The 17,125-nt window shown below is 44.7% G+C and overlaps 1 protein-coding gene across 2 annotated transcripts; it reads right to left on the reverse strand.

Annotated features, from left to right (window-relative positions):
* Positions 1-2,190: 2,190 nt before the first annotated feature.
* SNF8 (SNF8 subunit of ESCRT-II) lies at positions 2,191-11,235 on the reverse strand. 2 transcript variants are annotated; one of them, XM_065422690.1, is made up of 8 exons: positions 11,157-11,235; positions 10,269-10,319; positions 8,064-8,202; positions 7,334-7,438; positions 5,005-5,077; positions 3,538-3,679; positions 3,198-3,272; positions 2,191-2,459 (listed from the first exon to the last, which is right to left on the reverse strand). In XM_065422690.1, the coding sequence occupies exons 1-8, from the start codon at positions 11,208-11,210 to the stop codon at positions 2,322-2,324; spliced, it is 777 nt and encodes a 258-aa protein (XP_065278762.1). In that variant the 5' UTR covers positions 11,211-11,235; the 3' UTR covers positions 2,191-2,321. The 2 variants fall into 2 exon arrangements, with proteins under 2 accessions (XP_065278762.1, XP_065278763.1); XM_065422691.1 differs by lacking the exons at positions 10,269-10,319; positions 11,157-11,235 and adding an exon at positions 9,973-10,029 and having other exon boundaries at positions 2,194-2,459.
* Positions 11,236-17,125: the final 5,890 nt, after the last annotated feature.

A 17,125-nucleotide genomic window follows, 5' to 3' on the forward strand; every position in this document is an offset into this window, starting at 1 on the left:
GTCCGTTTTACAGCTTTTCTGTTCTTAAATAGCCAGTATGTGCCCTTCCCTCTGGCCATGCTGAATTCCCAAGGACCAGAGCTGTAGGAGCACTTGAGTGGAGTCCATAATACTAAGGGGCCCACTTGCTGCTTGCCCAGGGTTAACTTCTGTCTGGGGAGAGGTGGGGCACAGGTGCTCTGCATATGCCCATCTACCCGCTGATGTCTCTTCTAGACAGACCAAAGATAAACAGGTGGAGTCTAGGCTTCTTTCTGAAAGCTTCATCCAGTCCCTGGGTGGCTTTTGCTGGCTGGACTTTAGGTAGAAGAGGGAAGGGGGGAGAAATGGATGCAAGCCGTAAAAGCTTATAAATCAAGAGCAGATGCTTTTACCCTGGAAACATTGGAGAGAAAATCACTCGTTCTTTTAAAACAACACCCCCCCCCCCCCCACACACACACACACACACACCGAGGTTTGGTTTGGTTTTTTTTATGATCTTGATTGGAGTTGACATTTTCTACTTTGGCTCTTCTAAATGGAAGTGCTGTTTCCTTGACTGCTGTTTGCTTTCAGCCCCTGAAGTCAGTGTTTTGTTTTTTCTTTTTCTGCTAATATTTTGATCCAGGACAAATTCAATGCTAGAATAAGGGACATTTATAAGCAGGAAGCCATCTTCTGATGGAGTTCTACAGAGAAGGGGAGGAGCGAATGTCAATAGCAGCAGAACATTCCCTTGCCAAACTTGGCCAGTGGTAAAACTAGTTCTTAAAGCTTTGATCGTTCTAACAGCAGAGTCTCATTTTGAGCAATTCATACCTCTTGGGCAGGTGTTGTCTGGCTGCGCGTGCCATTACATCAAGGATGTATTTAAAGTAAGGGGTGTGGAGATGAAACATACCCAGGTCAAGCAGGCAGATAAATAGGCCTGATTGATTTTATTTTGTTACCACCAAACTGGGTGGTAAAATGCTCCCCCGATGAAGGGCTTAATCTTGTTTTACAAGAGCATTGATTAAAAGTTGAGCATATACTATGGTGCATCAACCTTCCCCACACCCCCCCAATAATTCCTTTGCTGTAATCCTTTCTCTGATTTAGTGTGGCATGGAAAGACGCTCCAGGCCAGGTAACTTTGTTCTAAAAAAAATTCTTTTTGTAGATCAAATTGCAGTTGTTTTCAATGTCCCATGTGTTGGTGAATTCTTTTCAATACAGATTGTTTATGCAGAATATCAACTATTGTAAATTTTCAGAAGCCTGCCTCCTGCTGCTTAAGTAGCCTTGAGAAGTTGAAAGATGGAAACATTCCTGAATTCAAGGTGCCATTTAACAACTCAATTCCCCCCCCCCCCCCCCAAACAAAATCTCACCTTGGGTCTGTCATTGGTATGGGTTAGAATAGAACCCTATCTTCTCTGAAGGGAAACTCACATAGGAAGTAAATACAGCAGTTTATTCCTTGAGATAAGGTTTCATGGAGGCATATCAGTATGAGAAGTCATGAGCTGTGCTACTGTGATGCCTGTTTAATCCCATTGTAAATTTCACTGTCTCCATAAATCAATAGTGTCCCCACTTTAAAATGGGTTAGAGCTGGGCCTCTAATGCCTTCATAAGGCAGATCTGGTTCAGAAATATGTATGTGGTGCATGTGGCATTACCATCCACACACACACAATGCCTTACTGTGGACACCATTCACCTAAGCATGTGGCTGTAAACGTATTAGTTTTATAGCGCTGTTACCTGTCCTGCTGTTTCTGAATGTTTCCATTTCAAAGTGACAATCCTCAATGACTGCTCTAGGCAGACATGTTTTAGTGACAGAATTTTAGACCTAATGATTTGAAAATATATGCACAAGAGTCACTATAAAACACCTTGTTTATATACAATTGTACATAAGATTTTTTTTTTTGTGCAATAAAGTTTGTTTTGGCAGAATCTAGACTATTGTATTTTTCATGGGGAAGTGACTTGAGCTTACAGTAGCTTCCTAAAACACTTCAGCAGAGCAGGGATGCTGGTGGGGACAGTTAGCCTCCACAGCTGATAAAAGCTTTGAGTGGAATTTACCCTTTAAGGAGGTAGAATCACTCCAGTGTTCTAATTTAGAACAGTAGCCCTTTAGATCACACTGATGGTAAAGGTTGCTGATTGGTACAAGTTGAAGGAAATCTAAAGTTAAGCATGTATAATTTTGACCAATTAAATGGATAAACGTAGGGACTTTTTTAAACAACTTTATTTAAAGTTAAATGTCCTACTTCAAGTAATATAACAGCAAAGGGAGAATATGTACAGGTGCACACAGCTCAGTGTTTTCCTCTTAACAGTCAGGGTATTGCCTCCTTTGCTTCCTCTGGAGTGATTTCCTGAGAGTAAAGTTCTGTAAAGAGAGCAGGCAGCCAGTACTGAGATTCCCCTGGAGCTTGTGTGTCAAGCCAGGCCATGCCTTCCTTCAGCAGGTGTTCCTGTCAAAACAGACCAAGGTCTCAGAAGCTGAATGGAGAAAACAAGGATCTGCAAAAAAGGGCGCATGCAAGTGTGCCAGAACCACTTCTGCATTCCAGCTCTTCTACAGGCAGGAGAAGGAAGAGTCCCGTGACTCAAGTTAGCACTAGACTGGGCTTCCTTTGCCCCACTCAGTCTAGCTGCTTGTAGTTCGGACAACTGTGATATCACCACCTCCGTGAGTGGAAGTGTTCTCACCCGCTACAAATATTTAAAGGGCAAGTGGCTATAGTGACTGCAGAATCACTTCACTACAGCTACCTCCATTCTCTCCATCTGTCCCCACCCAATGCAGTAAGTGAAGATTTTATGTTCAATGTGTATTCTACAACCGTGGAAGCAAAGCCAGAGCTGGTGAGTAAATTTTACAGAACTAAGGAAGGTGCAGCCCCAGTCCCAAGGCAAGAAATGAGGGTGGCAGGAGTGAAGTGTGTACATAGGTCACAGCAGCACCAATCAAAGGCATGGACCTGCCATTAAGAGGATTCTACCTCACATCCTGGCTACACTAAGTCCTACAGGGTGAAGAACCCATTTACTTTCTCCCTGCTTCGGTCTTGCAGACTAGATGGGATTAAACTGTTTTTACTGTTTCCTACCATTATGGTGGATCTGGTAGTGTAAATGTAACCATAATCCTACTACAATGGCATTTAATCCAACCAAACAAGCATACCACACAAGGTCTACATACATACCAGCACATGCTTGGCACGTTCCATCTCCCACTTTAAACTGGACTTGATCTCGCTGACAGTTACATACCCCTTTTTCTGAAATAAGGGAAGAAAAATGTGTTTTGTAGGACAATGATTTCAGTGCACAGTTAAAGCTCCTTACTAGCTGCTAATGAGCAGGACTTAATATCAGAGTCCATGTTCATATCTTTACAAGCTGGGACCTTAGGTTCTTGCTCATATTAGAATTTACACTCTTCATACCATCTATTCCTTATCCATGGAGCCTGCCCTAGTGTCTCAAGGGTACCCTATGGCCCCTTACCGGTAGCTTATACTAAACAATCTCTTGCCACAATACCTCGGCCAGCTGCAAAACCACTGTGTGATCCATGTTCAGTTCAGCTGGTACAGACTGGATCAGATATGTCCCTCCGACAGGAATAATCCCAAAGCCACTGCCCAGAACTTTCAGCTTCTTGATAGCACGGAGGAGATCGTCCCTGAAGAGGCGGTGGGAGTGAATATAAGACTTTAAAAGAAAAGCTTTTGCTCTTCAGTTGAACCGGACACTAAGTGATGTAGTAAATAAGGGACAACAGCTGTACAAGTGGCAAAGTTAAGGTCTGAAATGAAATGCAGAGGCCAACCCTGCACGTTAAGTGGCTACAGTAATTTCTTCTCATGCTAAGCATCTCTGAAAAGTCAGCTGCTATTTGTTTAATTTTTCATTCATACTTACCAAGAGGCAACAGCAACTGAAAAATGGAAGGAAGGCAAGCAATCTTAAGGTGTGCTCTGATTCCAACAGGATCACGAGGGGGTCACTAAAACTGTTTGAGTGAACTCATTCCACAACTGTCTAGAACACTCAGAGTTTGAGTTCACAGGACTTATATAAATTGCCAAAATAAAAGATTCAAAAGACAATGTCAGGCCCAAAATTCAGATTCTGTAAGACAACCTTTTGCAAACCCTATCAACAGAAAGGTCTCCGAGCAGAAATAATGAAAGTTCAGTAGAAACTGTTATTTGTTCAAGTAATACTCTCTAGCAGGTTGGGGACTGGTACACAGTAACACCTTGCTAATGCAGGAGAAGAAAGTGAAACTCAGTCTATTTTCACTGTTCAAGTGAATCTGTGGCAAAAGTATGAATCTAATTTTCATAAGAGGTTACACTTAACATACTAAATACAGGTTTCAGAGTAGCAGCCGTGTTAGTCTGTAAGCCCACGACAGCATATGCTCCAATAAATTTGTTAATCTCTAAGGTGCCACAAGTACTCCTGTTCTTTATACTAAATACAGATTTCCCTATCTTAGCAGTCCTCTTAAGTAACTCAATGTACATGCAATGTAAAGTCAAAAATAAGTTTGGTTTTTTGTTTTTTTTAGTCTGCTCTGTTCTTCTCGATGCAAGTACAGACTGTTTACATTGCAATACAGACTGAGCTAATGTTTCACTTGTAGGACTTTAGTGTAATTTGTCTTAATGTATGATCTGCAACTGTTATCCACAAATATGGATTCTTATTAACTGAGTATCTAAGCTATCCTAAAAATATTTTGTATAATGTAATCTTGAGAGGAGGGCAGGGGGCAGGAACTGTGCTGGGCTCCTCCAGCAGGCATATCAGTTATAATAGGGCATTGCTTGCAACCTTAATTATGGACTCACTACTGAGAGACTTATAATTATGGAGCTATCTGGGGTCATATTAGCAGCAGCCAGAACCTTCAGGTGCCTGCCTATGTTAACTGTCACTTTTTATTCATGCTGTTTTCAGGTTCCCCTTGATTATAACACAGTTCAAGCAGATACTCACTGGCTGACATCCTGGGCAAACTTCCCTCTTCCCTTTAGCACTTGCTGATGAAGTTCCTCCAGGGTTATGAGACCTAGAGAGAACAAATGAGGGAGGAGATGTTAATACAGAGCAAAGGTTCCTCTGCTAGCATTATATATCACTTGAATTTCCTTTTCACATTTGCTATTATCTTACATGTTCTTTTCATTTACGTAGTCATTTTAATCTGTTTTTCACTGCATTCGATTTCCCAGTTTTAGGTAAGATATTAAATGTCTAAACATTTCTAGTCACAGATTGAGAGTACTGCGGAGTTAGTTGCTGTTTTCTCCCATTAATGGATCAGGCACATTTAATTCATTAAAAATGGACTGTTAGCTCCTTGGGGGCAAGGACTGTCTTTTTGTTCTGTGTTTGTTCAGCACCTACCACCATGGAGTTCTGGTCCAAAACTGGAGCTGCTAGCCGCTATTGCAGTACAAACTAACAGCAGATGCCATACACATGACGTTACCTTACAATAAATGCTTGCATAATAAGTTGCTTACTCTAGATGTCAAAAGTATTTCTAAATCAGGCCATTATTTATTACTTTTACTTCACAGGATATCAGGTCAGTTCTTTAAAATAAGAGTTTTGTCAAATTATTTAGCAATAGTGGGCTAGAAATTCATTCCCCCCCCCCCCCCCAGTGTGTCTCTATGTATAGTTTAAAAAAAATAAAAATCAATTACTAATCCTCCAATCCTTGCTATGAATTTGAGGTACTGCTACAGACTCACCTAACCTATTTTATGGCATTATTAAGCGGTGTCTTTGCTGCTTAAAAAAAAGGTGTGGGAAGTTTACATTGTAATAACTAACACACATTAGCTATTTCACTATAAAATCCTATCGGTGACTGCATGCAGGTAGCTTTTACTGCGCTGTAGCTAGGCAACATCAACACTATCCTCTCCCACCCACAATTCAGCTCACCGAGCAAAAAGCTACAGAGCCTTGCCTCCTGCCAGGGTGGATTTGATTTAAATCACTACTGAGGAAGATTCTATTTAATCACGGTTTTCTACATAAAAGTGCATTCTTGTTGGTTATTACCTTAATACATATTCATCACAACTCAGAGACAGACGTAGGTTTCATTTTTAGAAGGTACACACTATCCATTTTTAAACAGTGATTTATTTTGAAAGCGTTTCAGATGAGTTTTACAGCTATATCAGAAAATGAATGATTGTTTGGTTATTTCATTTACCAAAGGTAATTGAAGCAGATATTTATGAAGTCAGTGGGAGATGAACTATCTCCAATTCAACAGGTTAATCATTAATATTTGGAGGATTTTCTTGCCATGCTGTATTATGAGGAGAACATTACCAGACAGACGTTTAAATTGTTTTAACTAAAACAACTAAGTATTCTGGATTTTTTTCTTCAGCAGCAAACATATAATATTTTAACAAAAAAGCATATGTCCTTCGCATCTCACATTTATCTCCAGACTTCTCCTCCTTATCCAGATCTATTCCACCCCCAACAATCTTCTATTCATTGAACTTTTTGAAACTTTGCACTTGTAGAGAGAGGTAAGGGATTGACTCTGTATACACAAATTTGCACAGGGACAATAGAGTTGAGGTCTGTTATTTCTCACCTCTATTTATTTATTTAAAAACATTTTTGCTGTTAAGCATGTTATCTCTGGAGCCACAAATTCACAGTTTGAGAACTGCAAAACTAAGCATCTCTAATAATATCTTTTAGACTGAGCACTGAGTCCCATTGGGTAGATAGAAAGATTAACCTAAATAATCTATACAGAAATCCCTGGAACCCCATAAGATTGGGTCCCTAATCCATGAACTATTTGAACTCATTTACAAAACTTTTCTTAAACATTACATGAATATATTGTCTCATACTAGAGAATTAGAATTTATAATCCCTATTCCATGATGAGATATCTTTGAGCTATAATGTATCTTAATTAAACCTATCTTTAGATTTTTTTTTTTTTAATAAAATGCTTTTTGAGGGGGAAAAAAAAACTTTTTTTTTTTTTTTAAATCATTGATTTTTATCCACCCTGCCTCCAACGGATTTTCTAAGAAAAAACAAAAGCTGTGTGTGTTAGCTACCTCGCTGTAAAAACCAAACCACCCTTTTTTATTGGAGCGGAGACAAAGCCAAAACCATTTTCTCAGCACTTTTTGAAACCCGATACAGTACGCCACACACTGAGCATCTTACCAAGCGTGGCTCGGTTTCCAGAAGCACCTGTAACATACAGCCGGCGGAAGCCAGTATTTGCTCCTGTGCTCAAGAGGCAAACATGTAGAGTTCTCACCTCCATTTCTGTGTTTCAGAGCCAGACAAACTTCAATAATCTGAACACCCAGCTCATAGTAGAAGTCTCCAACACCCAGCATCTCTGACCAGAATCCTTTACCAGCTGCAAAGGAAGAGAGGGGGGGGGGGGGGAAGAATTAGATTAAGCGTCAACACTATTCTTCTTCATTAACAGCCTAATCCTGCAAGCACTTTGGCCAAGATCCTCCAAGGCATTTAGGCTCCTAAATACCTTGGAGGATCTGAGCCTTACTGATGGCAGTAGGGCTACTCTCAGTCACAAGCACTGTACTCTGTAGGGTTTGCAGGATTGGGCCCTGCGATAAGGTGATGCAGCAGCCCAGAAGGAGTTAAGGAAGCTCTTCCTATCACAGGGTAGGCAAGATGTATAAGGATGTGTCCTCTTAGGCTCCAGTCTGTCAGCCAGAGGAAGTCAGATTTGTCAGCTGAGTTGCTTTATTTGGGGTTGTTCATGTCTTTTTTGTTCAAATAAAACATGTCCTAAAGGAAAGGCCTTAAAAGGACTTAGGCCTGGTGCTTGCTTCCCTTCCCAGGCTGGCAAAACAGCCCATCAGTTTACAGGCCCAAAGAACCAAATCCCACCATCTTTACTCAGCACCGCTCCTATCAACTTCAATGAGAGATTTTCCCGAGCAACGACAATACAACTGGTCTCCAAACTCAATCACGACATTCAGCATTAAACCTCTCCAGCATATATTCCTTACATGCCAATGGATCCACTCCGATGGTTGCACACATGTCCTGGAACTGGACCCGAAACTGGGGATTTTTACGAATCTCTTGCTTGTGTTTGCTGGCAAACTCTTCTAAGTTGGTCTTAAACATGTCCAGTTGCTTAGACATCTGTAAGTGACAAGTGAAGAGGGGAAGCATCTATGACTGAACGCTTGCTTTATAACATTATATAAAACAGTACGGCTTTAGAAAAGTATATCTTCAGAGAACTATCCACAATGACTCCAAGATCTCTTTCTTGAGTGGTAACAGCTAATTTAGACCCCAACACTTTGTATGTATAGTTGGGATTATGTTTTCCAAGGTGCATTACGTTGCATTTATCAACATTGAATTTCACCTGTCATTTTGTTGCCCAGTCGGACAGTTTTGTGAGATCCCTTTGTAACTCTTTGCAGTCAGCTTTGGATAGAACTATTTGAGTAATTTTGTACTGTCTGCAAATTTTGCTACCTCACTGTTTACCCCTTTTTCCAGATCACTTATGAAAATGTTGAACAGCCTTGGTCCAAGTACAGATCCTTAGGGGACTCCCACTATTTACGGCTCCACTGTGAAAACTGACCATTTATTCCTACCCTTTGTTTCCTATCTTTTAACCAGTTATTGATCCATGAGGGCACCTTCCCTCTTATCCCAGGACTCCTTACTTTGCTTAAGAGCCTTTGGTGAGAGACTTCAAAGGCTTTCTAAAAGTCCAAGTACTCTATATCCACTGGAATATCTTCGTCCACAGGGTTGATGACACCCTCAAAGAATTCTAATAGATTGGCGAGGCATGATTGCCAAAGCCACATAGATAAACACAATATGTTGGAGGGGAATCAATGTGTCTGATAATTCTGTTCTTTACTACAGTTTCAACCAATTTTCCTGGTATTAAAGTTAGGTTTACCGGGCTGTAATTTCCAGGATTGCCTCTGGAGCCGTTTAAAAAATAAGAAGACAATTACCATAGGGATCTTAGATGGAGGATATGACAAGAGAAGACTGCTCACAGGAGAAACATAATGAGAAGTCAGAATCCTTTGTTTGTTTAAATATATATTTAAACAATCAGGCATAAATAATGGTATAGTCCACAATAGAGCAGGGATGGCATGGCATTTACCAGGGACAGTTTTCACCAGGTAAAATCATTTTTTTTTTTTTTTTTTTTTACTGTCCCCGAAAAAACTAGTTAGTCCCAGTTTAAGGCATTTTCTATTTTAGAAACTGTTTCATTAACGCACATCATATTACACTTAGTTTTCGTTGTATATTCAAATTGTGGTTACATGACAGTCGATGCGTAGATTAATTTAAAGTTGCACAAATAAGAAGTAAAACTGCCGTGGGTGTAATAATAATAGAGTTCATTGAAATACTGAACAACAGAATGACTTTGTACATTTTGGTTCAGTATTTTCCTCAAGGAAGCTATATATGTAATGACTCATTTCAGTATTACATAAACAAAAGTCCAAGACACTCGATTATATGAAAACGCCAATAATGAAGAGTTGTAGGCTTAAGGCATTAAGCAAGCAGAAGCATGCAGATTTGCAGCCTACTTGTTCAGGTCCATTTGGTCATGCAGTGTTCTGTAATGGACCAACTCTGATGTAGTGGATCGACTGAGCTTTTGAATGGATGTATCCAAAGTTTGAAAAGGTTCGTTCTGGGCTTGCTGAACTTGCTGGACACTGGAGCAATTATTTTTCCCCACTTCCCAGTTTAAACTGGGATTAAGCTGGTATTTACTTGCATCCTGCCCTAAACTAGTTTTTCCCAGGAAAATACCAATCTTGCACAGGAGGCAAGATAAGGGGTGGAAAGCCAACTGAAAAGACTGTTGAGGTTGTTTTGGGGGTGGGGGCGGAGATCTGGAAAGCCTACCTGGTGCACACTGAAGAAGAAGTTCTAAGCATAGTTCTTGTTGTGAAGAAGGGCCCTAAAACGTAATTGGGAAGAGGATTCACAGTCACCCATGACTTCCAGATTTCCAGCCTAAAATCAGGTAAAACTAACAGGTGCAGTACTCTTGTTTTTCCACCAACATCACCGCATCAAGCCACAATAATAAATAGGTGGACAGCTCCAGTTTCAAAGCATGCTGCAAAAACCTCACATCCCTCCAACTTTCAAGTCCACCGCATACCAGCAATAGTCCTTACACATTCAACCTGTCTCACCTGAGCCAGTTGGTCTTCAGCCAGAACTGTCCCTCGCTCCTTGTATTTGGCCTAGGAGATTAAAAAAAAAAATCCCCCTAATCATTTTATTTAAGTTTTTCAGAAGTCCCACATGGGCTGGGACCACTTCTCCTCTGCAGGGTCCCCCACCAATGCCACCACCATTTCTGCAGTACATCTGCATTTTAAACTAGAAAACCCATCCCTGACTTGCGCCCCACCCACCAACCCTTTATCTTCAAGAGAGAGGATACTCCTGGTTTGGGTGACAGGGGTGTCCTACAACCAGTTGCTTTGGAGAAAAGAACCAGTAGTTTCGAAGTTGCTGGGGGAGGAGGGAGGACGACACCAGTGGAGTTTAAATTGTCAAAAGGGGTACTCAGACCCAGCTGAATTTAGGGCAGGGGGTACAGACTCTCAACACCCCAAGGGTCTGGAGAATTCAGACCCCCTTGCTTGAGGGGAAAAGGGCTCAGCCTCTCCAGGATGGAGTGGGAGGAATGGGACTCAGCACCCCCTTTAACTAGGGAAGGGGGGGGCAACTCAGCACCTCCAAGGTCCAGGGCAAGGCGGCTGGGATGGGGGGGGTGTTCAGCCTCCCGAGAATGTGGGTGCAGGGGCAGACTTGGCACCCCTCTATCTGGAGGGGGGGGTGGATCTCAGCCTCCGCAGGATGGGGGAGGAATGGGACTCAGCACCCGCAGGGTCCGGGATAAGAGAGGGTGGGGGAGGCTCAGGAGGGACTCGGCCCCCCTGGATCTGGGGCGATCCCCGGTGAAGATGGGGGGGGGTCTCAGCCCCTGCCGAGGATGTGGGTGCGGGGGGGTGTCTCGGCCCCCCCGGATCTGGGGTCGGGCTGAAGGGGGGGGCCGCGGCCCCGGCTCTCACCTCCGCCAGCTTCCTCTTGGCGATGGCGCCCGCTCCCACCCCCCGCCGGTGCATCCCGGCGGCGGGGAACCGCCCGGCTCCCGGGACACGCTCTGGGGGCTCCCGAACCGGAAATGCCCCGGGGCAACGTCATCTCTCTGCGACCGGAAGTGGCTTCTTCCCTCCCGCTCCCCCATTCTAAAGGGGTGGGGCTAACTCCCCCCAGCCAATGCGCCTGCGCCTTCTCGCAGGAGGGGGTTGATTCCCCTTCTCCCCCCCCCCCTCCCCGAGATTCTAGGGGTGGGGCTAATCCCCCTGCTACCAAAAATCCTGGGGGGGGCTAATACCCCTGGTACCCCTAAATCCTGGAGGAGGGGCTCATACCACCCCAAGTCCTGGGGGAGGGGCTCATACCAATTTGTACCCCCCCCAAATTTGTACCCCCCTGGGGTACAACCAGGCAGGCTCAACCAGGCAGGATCCAAGTGTGGAGGGGATCAGAGTGGGGGGATCCAGGTGTGGGATGAGAGGATTCTGTGAGGGACAATCTGGGTGCAGGCAGCTCAATGGGGAGTTGTGACGTTATGGATATAATCTGGGACCATATAGATCATTGTTGCAACCAAGGTCCTGTAGTGGCACCCAGATCTTGTATAGAGGGGGTCAAATGGGGTGTCTAAGACAAGGTTATGGTTTACTGGTTATAATTATGCTGTCTATATGTGTGTATCAATTTTGTAGTTGAAGTTATGAATATTGGCTCTATACTGTCTGTATTTCAAACTTATGCTATGCTGCTGGGTGACATCCCAGACAAAGTGGTGTCAGCTCTGCCTAGCCTGCTTGATGGCCCATTAAGGACCATCAGCTATACAATGGACCCATTGAGAGAAGGCAGATACGCCTTGTAACTCAGCAAAGTATGCAGGGACTGGCCCATGTGACTCCAGACTCCATTTTTGCTGTAGTTTTCCACAGTAAGAACAAAGGTGTTCTTACACCTGGAAAAGACTATATAAGGCTGATGCCTCATCTCCATCTGGTCTTCAATCCTGCTTCATACCTCTGGAGGAACTTTGCTACAAGCTGAAGCTGTGAACAAAGGACTGAGGACCCATCCCAGCGGGGGATGTATTCCAGAGACTTGATTTGAACCTGCAGTTTATTCTATCGCTGCTGCAAGCCTGAACCAAGAACTTTGCCATTACTGTATGTAATTGATTCCATTTAACCAATTCTAGCTCTCATCTCTGTCTTTTTCCTTTTATGAATAAACCTTTAGATTTTAGATTCTAAAGGATTGGCAACAGCGTGATTTGTGGGTAAGATCTGATTTGTATATTGACCTGGGTCTGGGGCTTGGTCCTTTGGGATCAGGAGAACCTTTTTCTTTTACTGGGGTATTGGTTTTCATAACCATTTGTCCCCATAACAATGGCACTGGTGGTGATACTGGGAAACTGGAGTGTCGAAGGAGATTGCTTGTGAAACTTGTGGTTAGCCAGTGGGGTGAGACCGAAGTCCTCTTAGTCTGGCTGGTTTGGTTTGCCTTAGAGGTGGAAAAACCCCCAGCCTTGGGCTGTAACTGCCCTGTTTAAGCAATTTGTCCTGAGTTGGCACTCTCAGTTGGGTTCCGCCAGAACCGCATTGTCACAGTGGCGTAGTCGTGCTTGGATCCACAGAACCAGGTCAATTAAGCTTTGGGTCAGAACCCCACGCTATCCAAATTTGAATTTTGGGATTGAGAGTTTTGTTGGTTAAAGAGCTGCTGCAATGGCTGAGCAAAGAGCATATGAGGGACTTGGCAAAAAAGCCCTGGAAAATTTGTGTTCAGAAAAGAGGATAAGCTTTAGAAAGAAAGCTACAAATCAAGAACTGAGAAATCTGTTAATAGCCAGTGATCAGGGGGCAAGAGCACAGCCCTTACCTGAGGCTACAGAAGATGCAGAAAAAATTAGGATGCAAAAGGTGACAAGTAAACTGCAATATGAGCATGAACAGAAACTAGCAGATCTTCGATTGCTGGAGAAGCAAAAAATAGCAGAATTAGAAAGAGAGAGAGAGAAAGAGGCGGCTGAGAGAGAGAAAGAAGCCGATCAAAGAAAGAAGGAGGCTGATGAGCGAGAAGAGAGAGCTCGTAAGGGGCGTCTAGAGCTGCTTGCTGCTGAACAGGAGACTCGCAGGATGGAACAGGAGACTCACAAGATGGAACAGGAGACGGCCAGACTTCAGCTCCAAGTAATGGAAGAGCGGAGAAAGTCATCCCCACCTGGTACTCCACTTCCCCCCCGCCATGAGAAAAACTGGGAAAGGATGTGTCCCATTCACAACGATGCTGAGGATATAGAGGAGTTTTTGTCTACCTTTGAACGCCTCTGCAATCTGTACCAGATCCCCGAGGGTCAGCGAATGCCTGTCCTGCTGACCAGACTGACTGGAAAAGCCAGGGAGGTATTTAATGAATTGGGGGAACAAGAAGCCTTAGATTATGAGCGGTTTAAGGATTCTGTGTTAAGGCGGTTCAAGGTTACTCCTGAATGTTACAGAGTTAAGTTTAGAGAGTTTAAAATGTCTAAGGATTGTACTTTTGTAGAATGTGCTCATAAGCTGATGGGTTTTGTTAAAAAGTGGGTTGTGGGAGCCAAGGCGCATGGGAGTTTTGAAAAACTGCTGGATTTAATAACTTTGGAACAGTTCTTAGACATTGTGCCTGACAATGTGAGAGCAGCTGTGTGTGATAGGGACCCTGAGTCAGTCTTACGGGCAGCAGAGATTGCGGATGCCCATACCCAAAACAGGGCTCGAGAAGGGTGTAAAACCCCGGGGAAAACTAATCACCATTCTCCCCAGTTCAAGAGGAGGGAAGGATTTAAAAGTAAACCTGTCCCTGACTCTTCTAAAGGAGTTCAAGGGGGGCTGGAGGGTAGGAACTCTCATCCCAGGACGGAACAGATTACATGCTATCACTGTGGTATGCTGGGCCACATGAGACCAGACTGCCCGACCCTGAAGGGCAGCCCAAAGCCAGCAACCCCAAATGCCACGATAAATGCCAACTCCATTACCCTGAGCACTCAGGCTGAACCAAGCCACAACAGCTCCACCTTAAGTTCAGGTGCAAGCACAGCAGTAGCTAATGTTAACCCCATCGTCTCCAGTGGCATGGGAGGAGGTGATAAGCTCACCAGTTATGTCAGGACTGAGGCATGGCAGGGGAGTGAGAGGTTTATCATGGAGGCCAAGGTCAATGATGTTGAGTGCACGGGATGGCGAGACACTGGCTCAGATGTAACTATAGTCAAGGGACATCTGGTGAAGCCAGAGGACATGCTGCGGGGGAGTATGTGACGGTAGTGGCGTTATCCGAGTACTCTGTGGACCTGCTGATGGCTAGAATCCACCTGGAGTGGAATGGCTTTAAAGGGGATGTGAAGGCTGCTGTCCGGGATTTGATTCCGGCTGATGTGATGGTAGGAAATAACATATTGGGGGTGCCTGGCCAAGTTAATGTAGTGACCAGGTCACAGAAAGAATTTGGGGCTGTGGCAGATACCCTGACTGATGGCAGTGAGGGGGGCAGCAAACAGACAGAGAGTGCCTCTCAAGATGGATCAGGTGAGGGTTTGTCTGAGATATCAGAGATGATTCTGAGTCCAAACAAAACCCAGAGTGAATTCATTGTGGCTCAGCAGGGTGATGTATCTCTAGAGAGAGCCAGGAATGATGCTCAGAGTCAGGTCCCAGCCTGTGAAGAGAGAGGCAGGTTTTTTATGCAGGATGGGCTGTTGTATAGGGAACCGCCTAGGGGAAGAAAGAATTCCCAAGCAGCAGATCGCAAACAGCTTGTGGTACCTGAGAGTTACCGCAATGATTTGTTGAAGTTGGCTCATGATAGTCCCTTTGCAGGACATCTGGGTATAGGCAAAACGTGTGACAGGCTAGAGCAGAATTTCTACTGGCCCCACCTTTTTGGGTCGGTGAGAGATTACTGCAGGAGCTGTGAGCTGTGCCAGAAGCGTAAGGGGTTAAGGGGGCCTAGCAAGGTGCCCCTCCAGCCTCTGCCTATTATTGGGGAGGCTTTTGCCAGAGTAGCTGTGGATATTGTGGGGCCCCTCCCAAAACCTTCCAGAAATGGGAAGAAATACATCCTGGTGTTGGTAGATTTTGCTACCAGATATCCGGAGGCTGTAGCCTTGGCTAATATCGAGGCAGAGACAGTGGCAGTGGCCTTGTTCTCTATTTTTAGCAGAGTGGGTTTTCCCAAGGAAATATTGTCTGACCGTGGGTCTAACTTTATGTCTGTGGTTTTCAAGCAGTTGTGGGGGTTATGTGGGGTGAAGCACCTGAAAGCCGCTCCCTACCACCCCCAGACTAATGGTCTAGTGGAGAGGTTCAATGGAACCCTGAAGGCTATGTTGAAAATGTATGTGGATAGACGCCAGAATGACTGGGATGTTATGCTGCCGTATCTATTATATGCATACAGGAGCGTGCCCCAAGAGTCTACAGGGTTTGCTCCCTTTGAACTGCTCTATGGGAGGCAGGTCCGGGGGCCCCTAGATTTGGTTCGGGACTCGTGGGAAGGTAATGTGGAGGAGGCAGAGCAGCCGGTGGCCGAGTATGTGGCTCAATTCAAGGAGAGTTTGCAGGAAATGATGAAGTTAGTTGAGCAGAATCTGAAAGAGAGCCAGGATACTCAGAAAGCCTGGTATGACAGAGATGCTAAAGAGAGAGCGTTTGAAATAGGGGACATGGTGTTGGTGCTAGATCCTGTCCGGAAGAACAAGATGAAAGATGTTTGGTCTGGACCCATGGAGGTAGTGGAAAGGATTAATGAGGTTACCTAAGATGTGAGGAAGCCCCAGGTCCAGGGAAGTGTGCAGACAGTGCATGTGAACAGAATGAAGGCTTACCATGCAAGGGAGGTAAATGTGAACATGATCTGTTATGCTGAGGAAGGGGCAGGGTCCGTCCCTTTAATTGACATGGTTGCTGAAAGCCAGGAGGAGACGCCTCTCGAGAGCATTGAGATGGGGGAGGATTTAACCCCCCCTCAAAGAAAGGAACTGCTGATGCTGTTAAAACACCACAAGCGAACATTCTCCAATAGGCCAGGGCTCACAGATAGGATGACACACTCCATTCAGACGGTGGGTCCCCGCCCAGCCCCTAGCAGAGCTTACAGGGCCAAGGGAGAGATGCAAAGACAGATCCAGGAAGAGGTGGAAAGCATGTTGACAATGGGAATAATCACCAGATCCCAGAGCCCCTGGGCCTCTCCCATTGTGATGGTGCCAAAAAAGGACAAGACCATGAGGTTTTGTGTGGATTACAGGAAGCTAAATGCTATCACCCAGCCTGACCCTTACCCCACACCCAGAATAGAGGATCTATTGGATACACTGGGAGGGGCAAAGTTTATAAGCACCCTGGACCTGACTAAGGGGTACTGGCAAATACCCCTAGATGCCGAGGCACAAGAAAAATCCGCTTTCATAGTGGAATCGGGCCTATATGAGTTCAAAGTGCTGCCCTTTGGGATGCGGAATTCAGGGGCTACGTTCATGAGACTTATAAATGAGGTCCTACGGGGATTAGAATCTTTTGCGAGGGCCTATATAGACGACCTGGCCATATTCAGCAGTTCGTGGCAAGATCACCTGAACCACATAGGGATTGTGCTGCACCGGCTCAGGGAGGCCAATCTAACGGTTAAGGTTTCTAAATGCAGAATGGGAGCTGCTGAGGTGACCTACCTGGGGCACAGGGTGGGCAATGGGCAACTGCGCCCAGAGCCTTTAAAAGTAGAGGCCATTAAAAACTGGCCAACCCCTAGAACTAAAAAGCAGGTCCAATCCTTCATTGGTCTGGCCAACTATTACAGGAGATTTGTGCAGGGATTCAGCGACATTGTTGCTCCCATCACAGACCTGACGAAAAAGGAAAAACCAGACCGGGTGCTGTGGACGGAGGCCTGTGAGCAGGGTTTT

The sequence above is a fragment of the Emys orbicularis genome, chromosome 25 (assembly GCF_028017835.1).
Source record: "Emys orbicularis isolate rEmyOrb1 chromosome 25, rEmyOrb1.hap1, whole genome shotgun sequence".
In the NCBI taxonomy this organism is placed as follows: Eukaryota; Metazoa; Chordata; order Testudines; family Emydidae; genus Emys; species Emys orbicularis.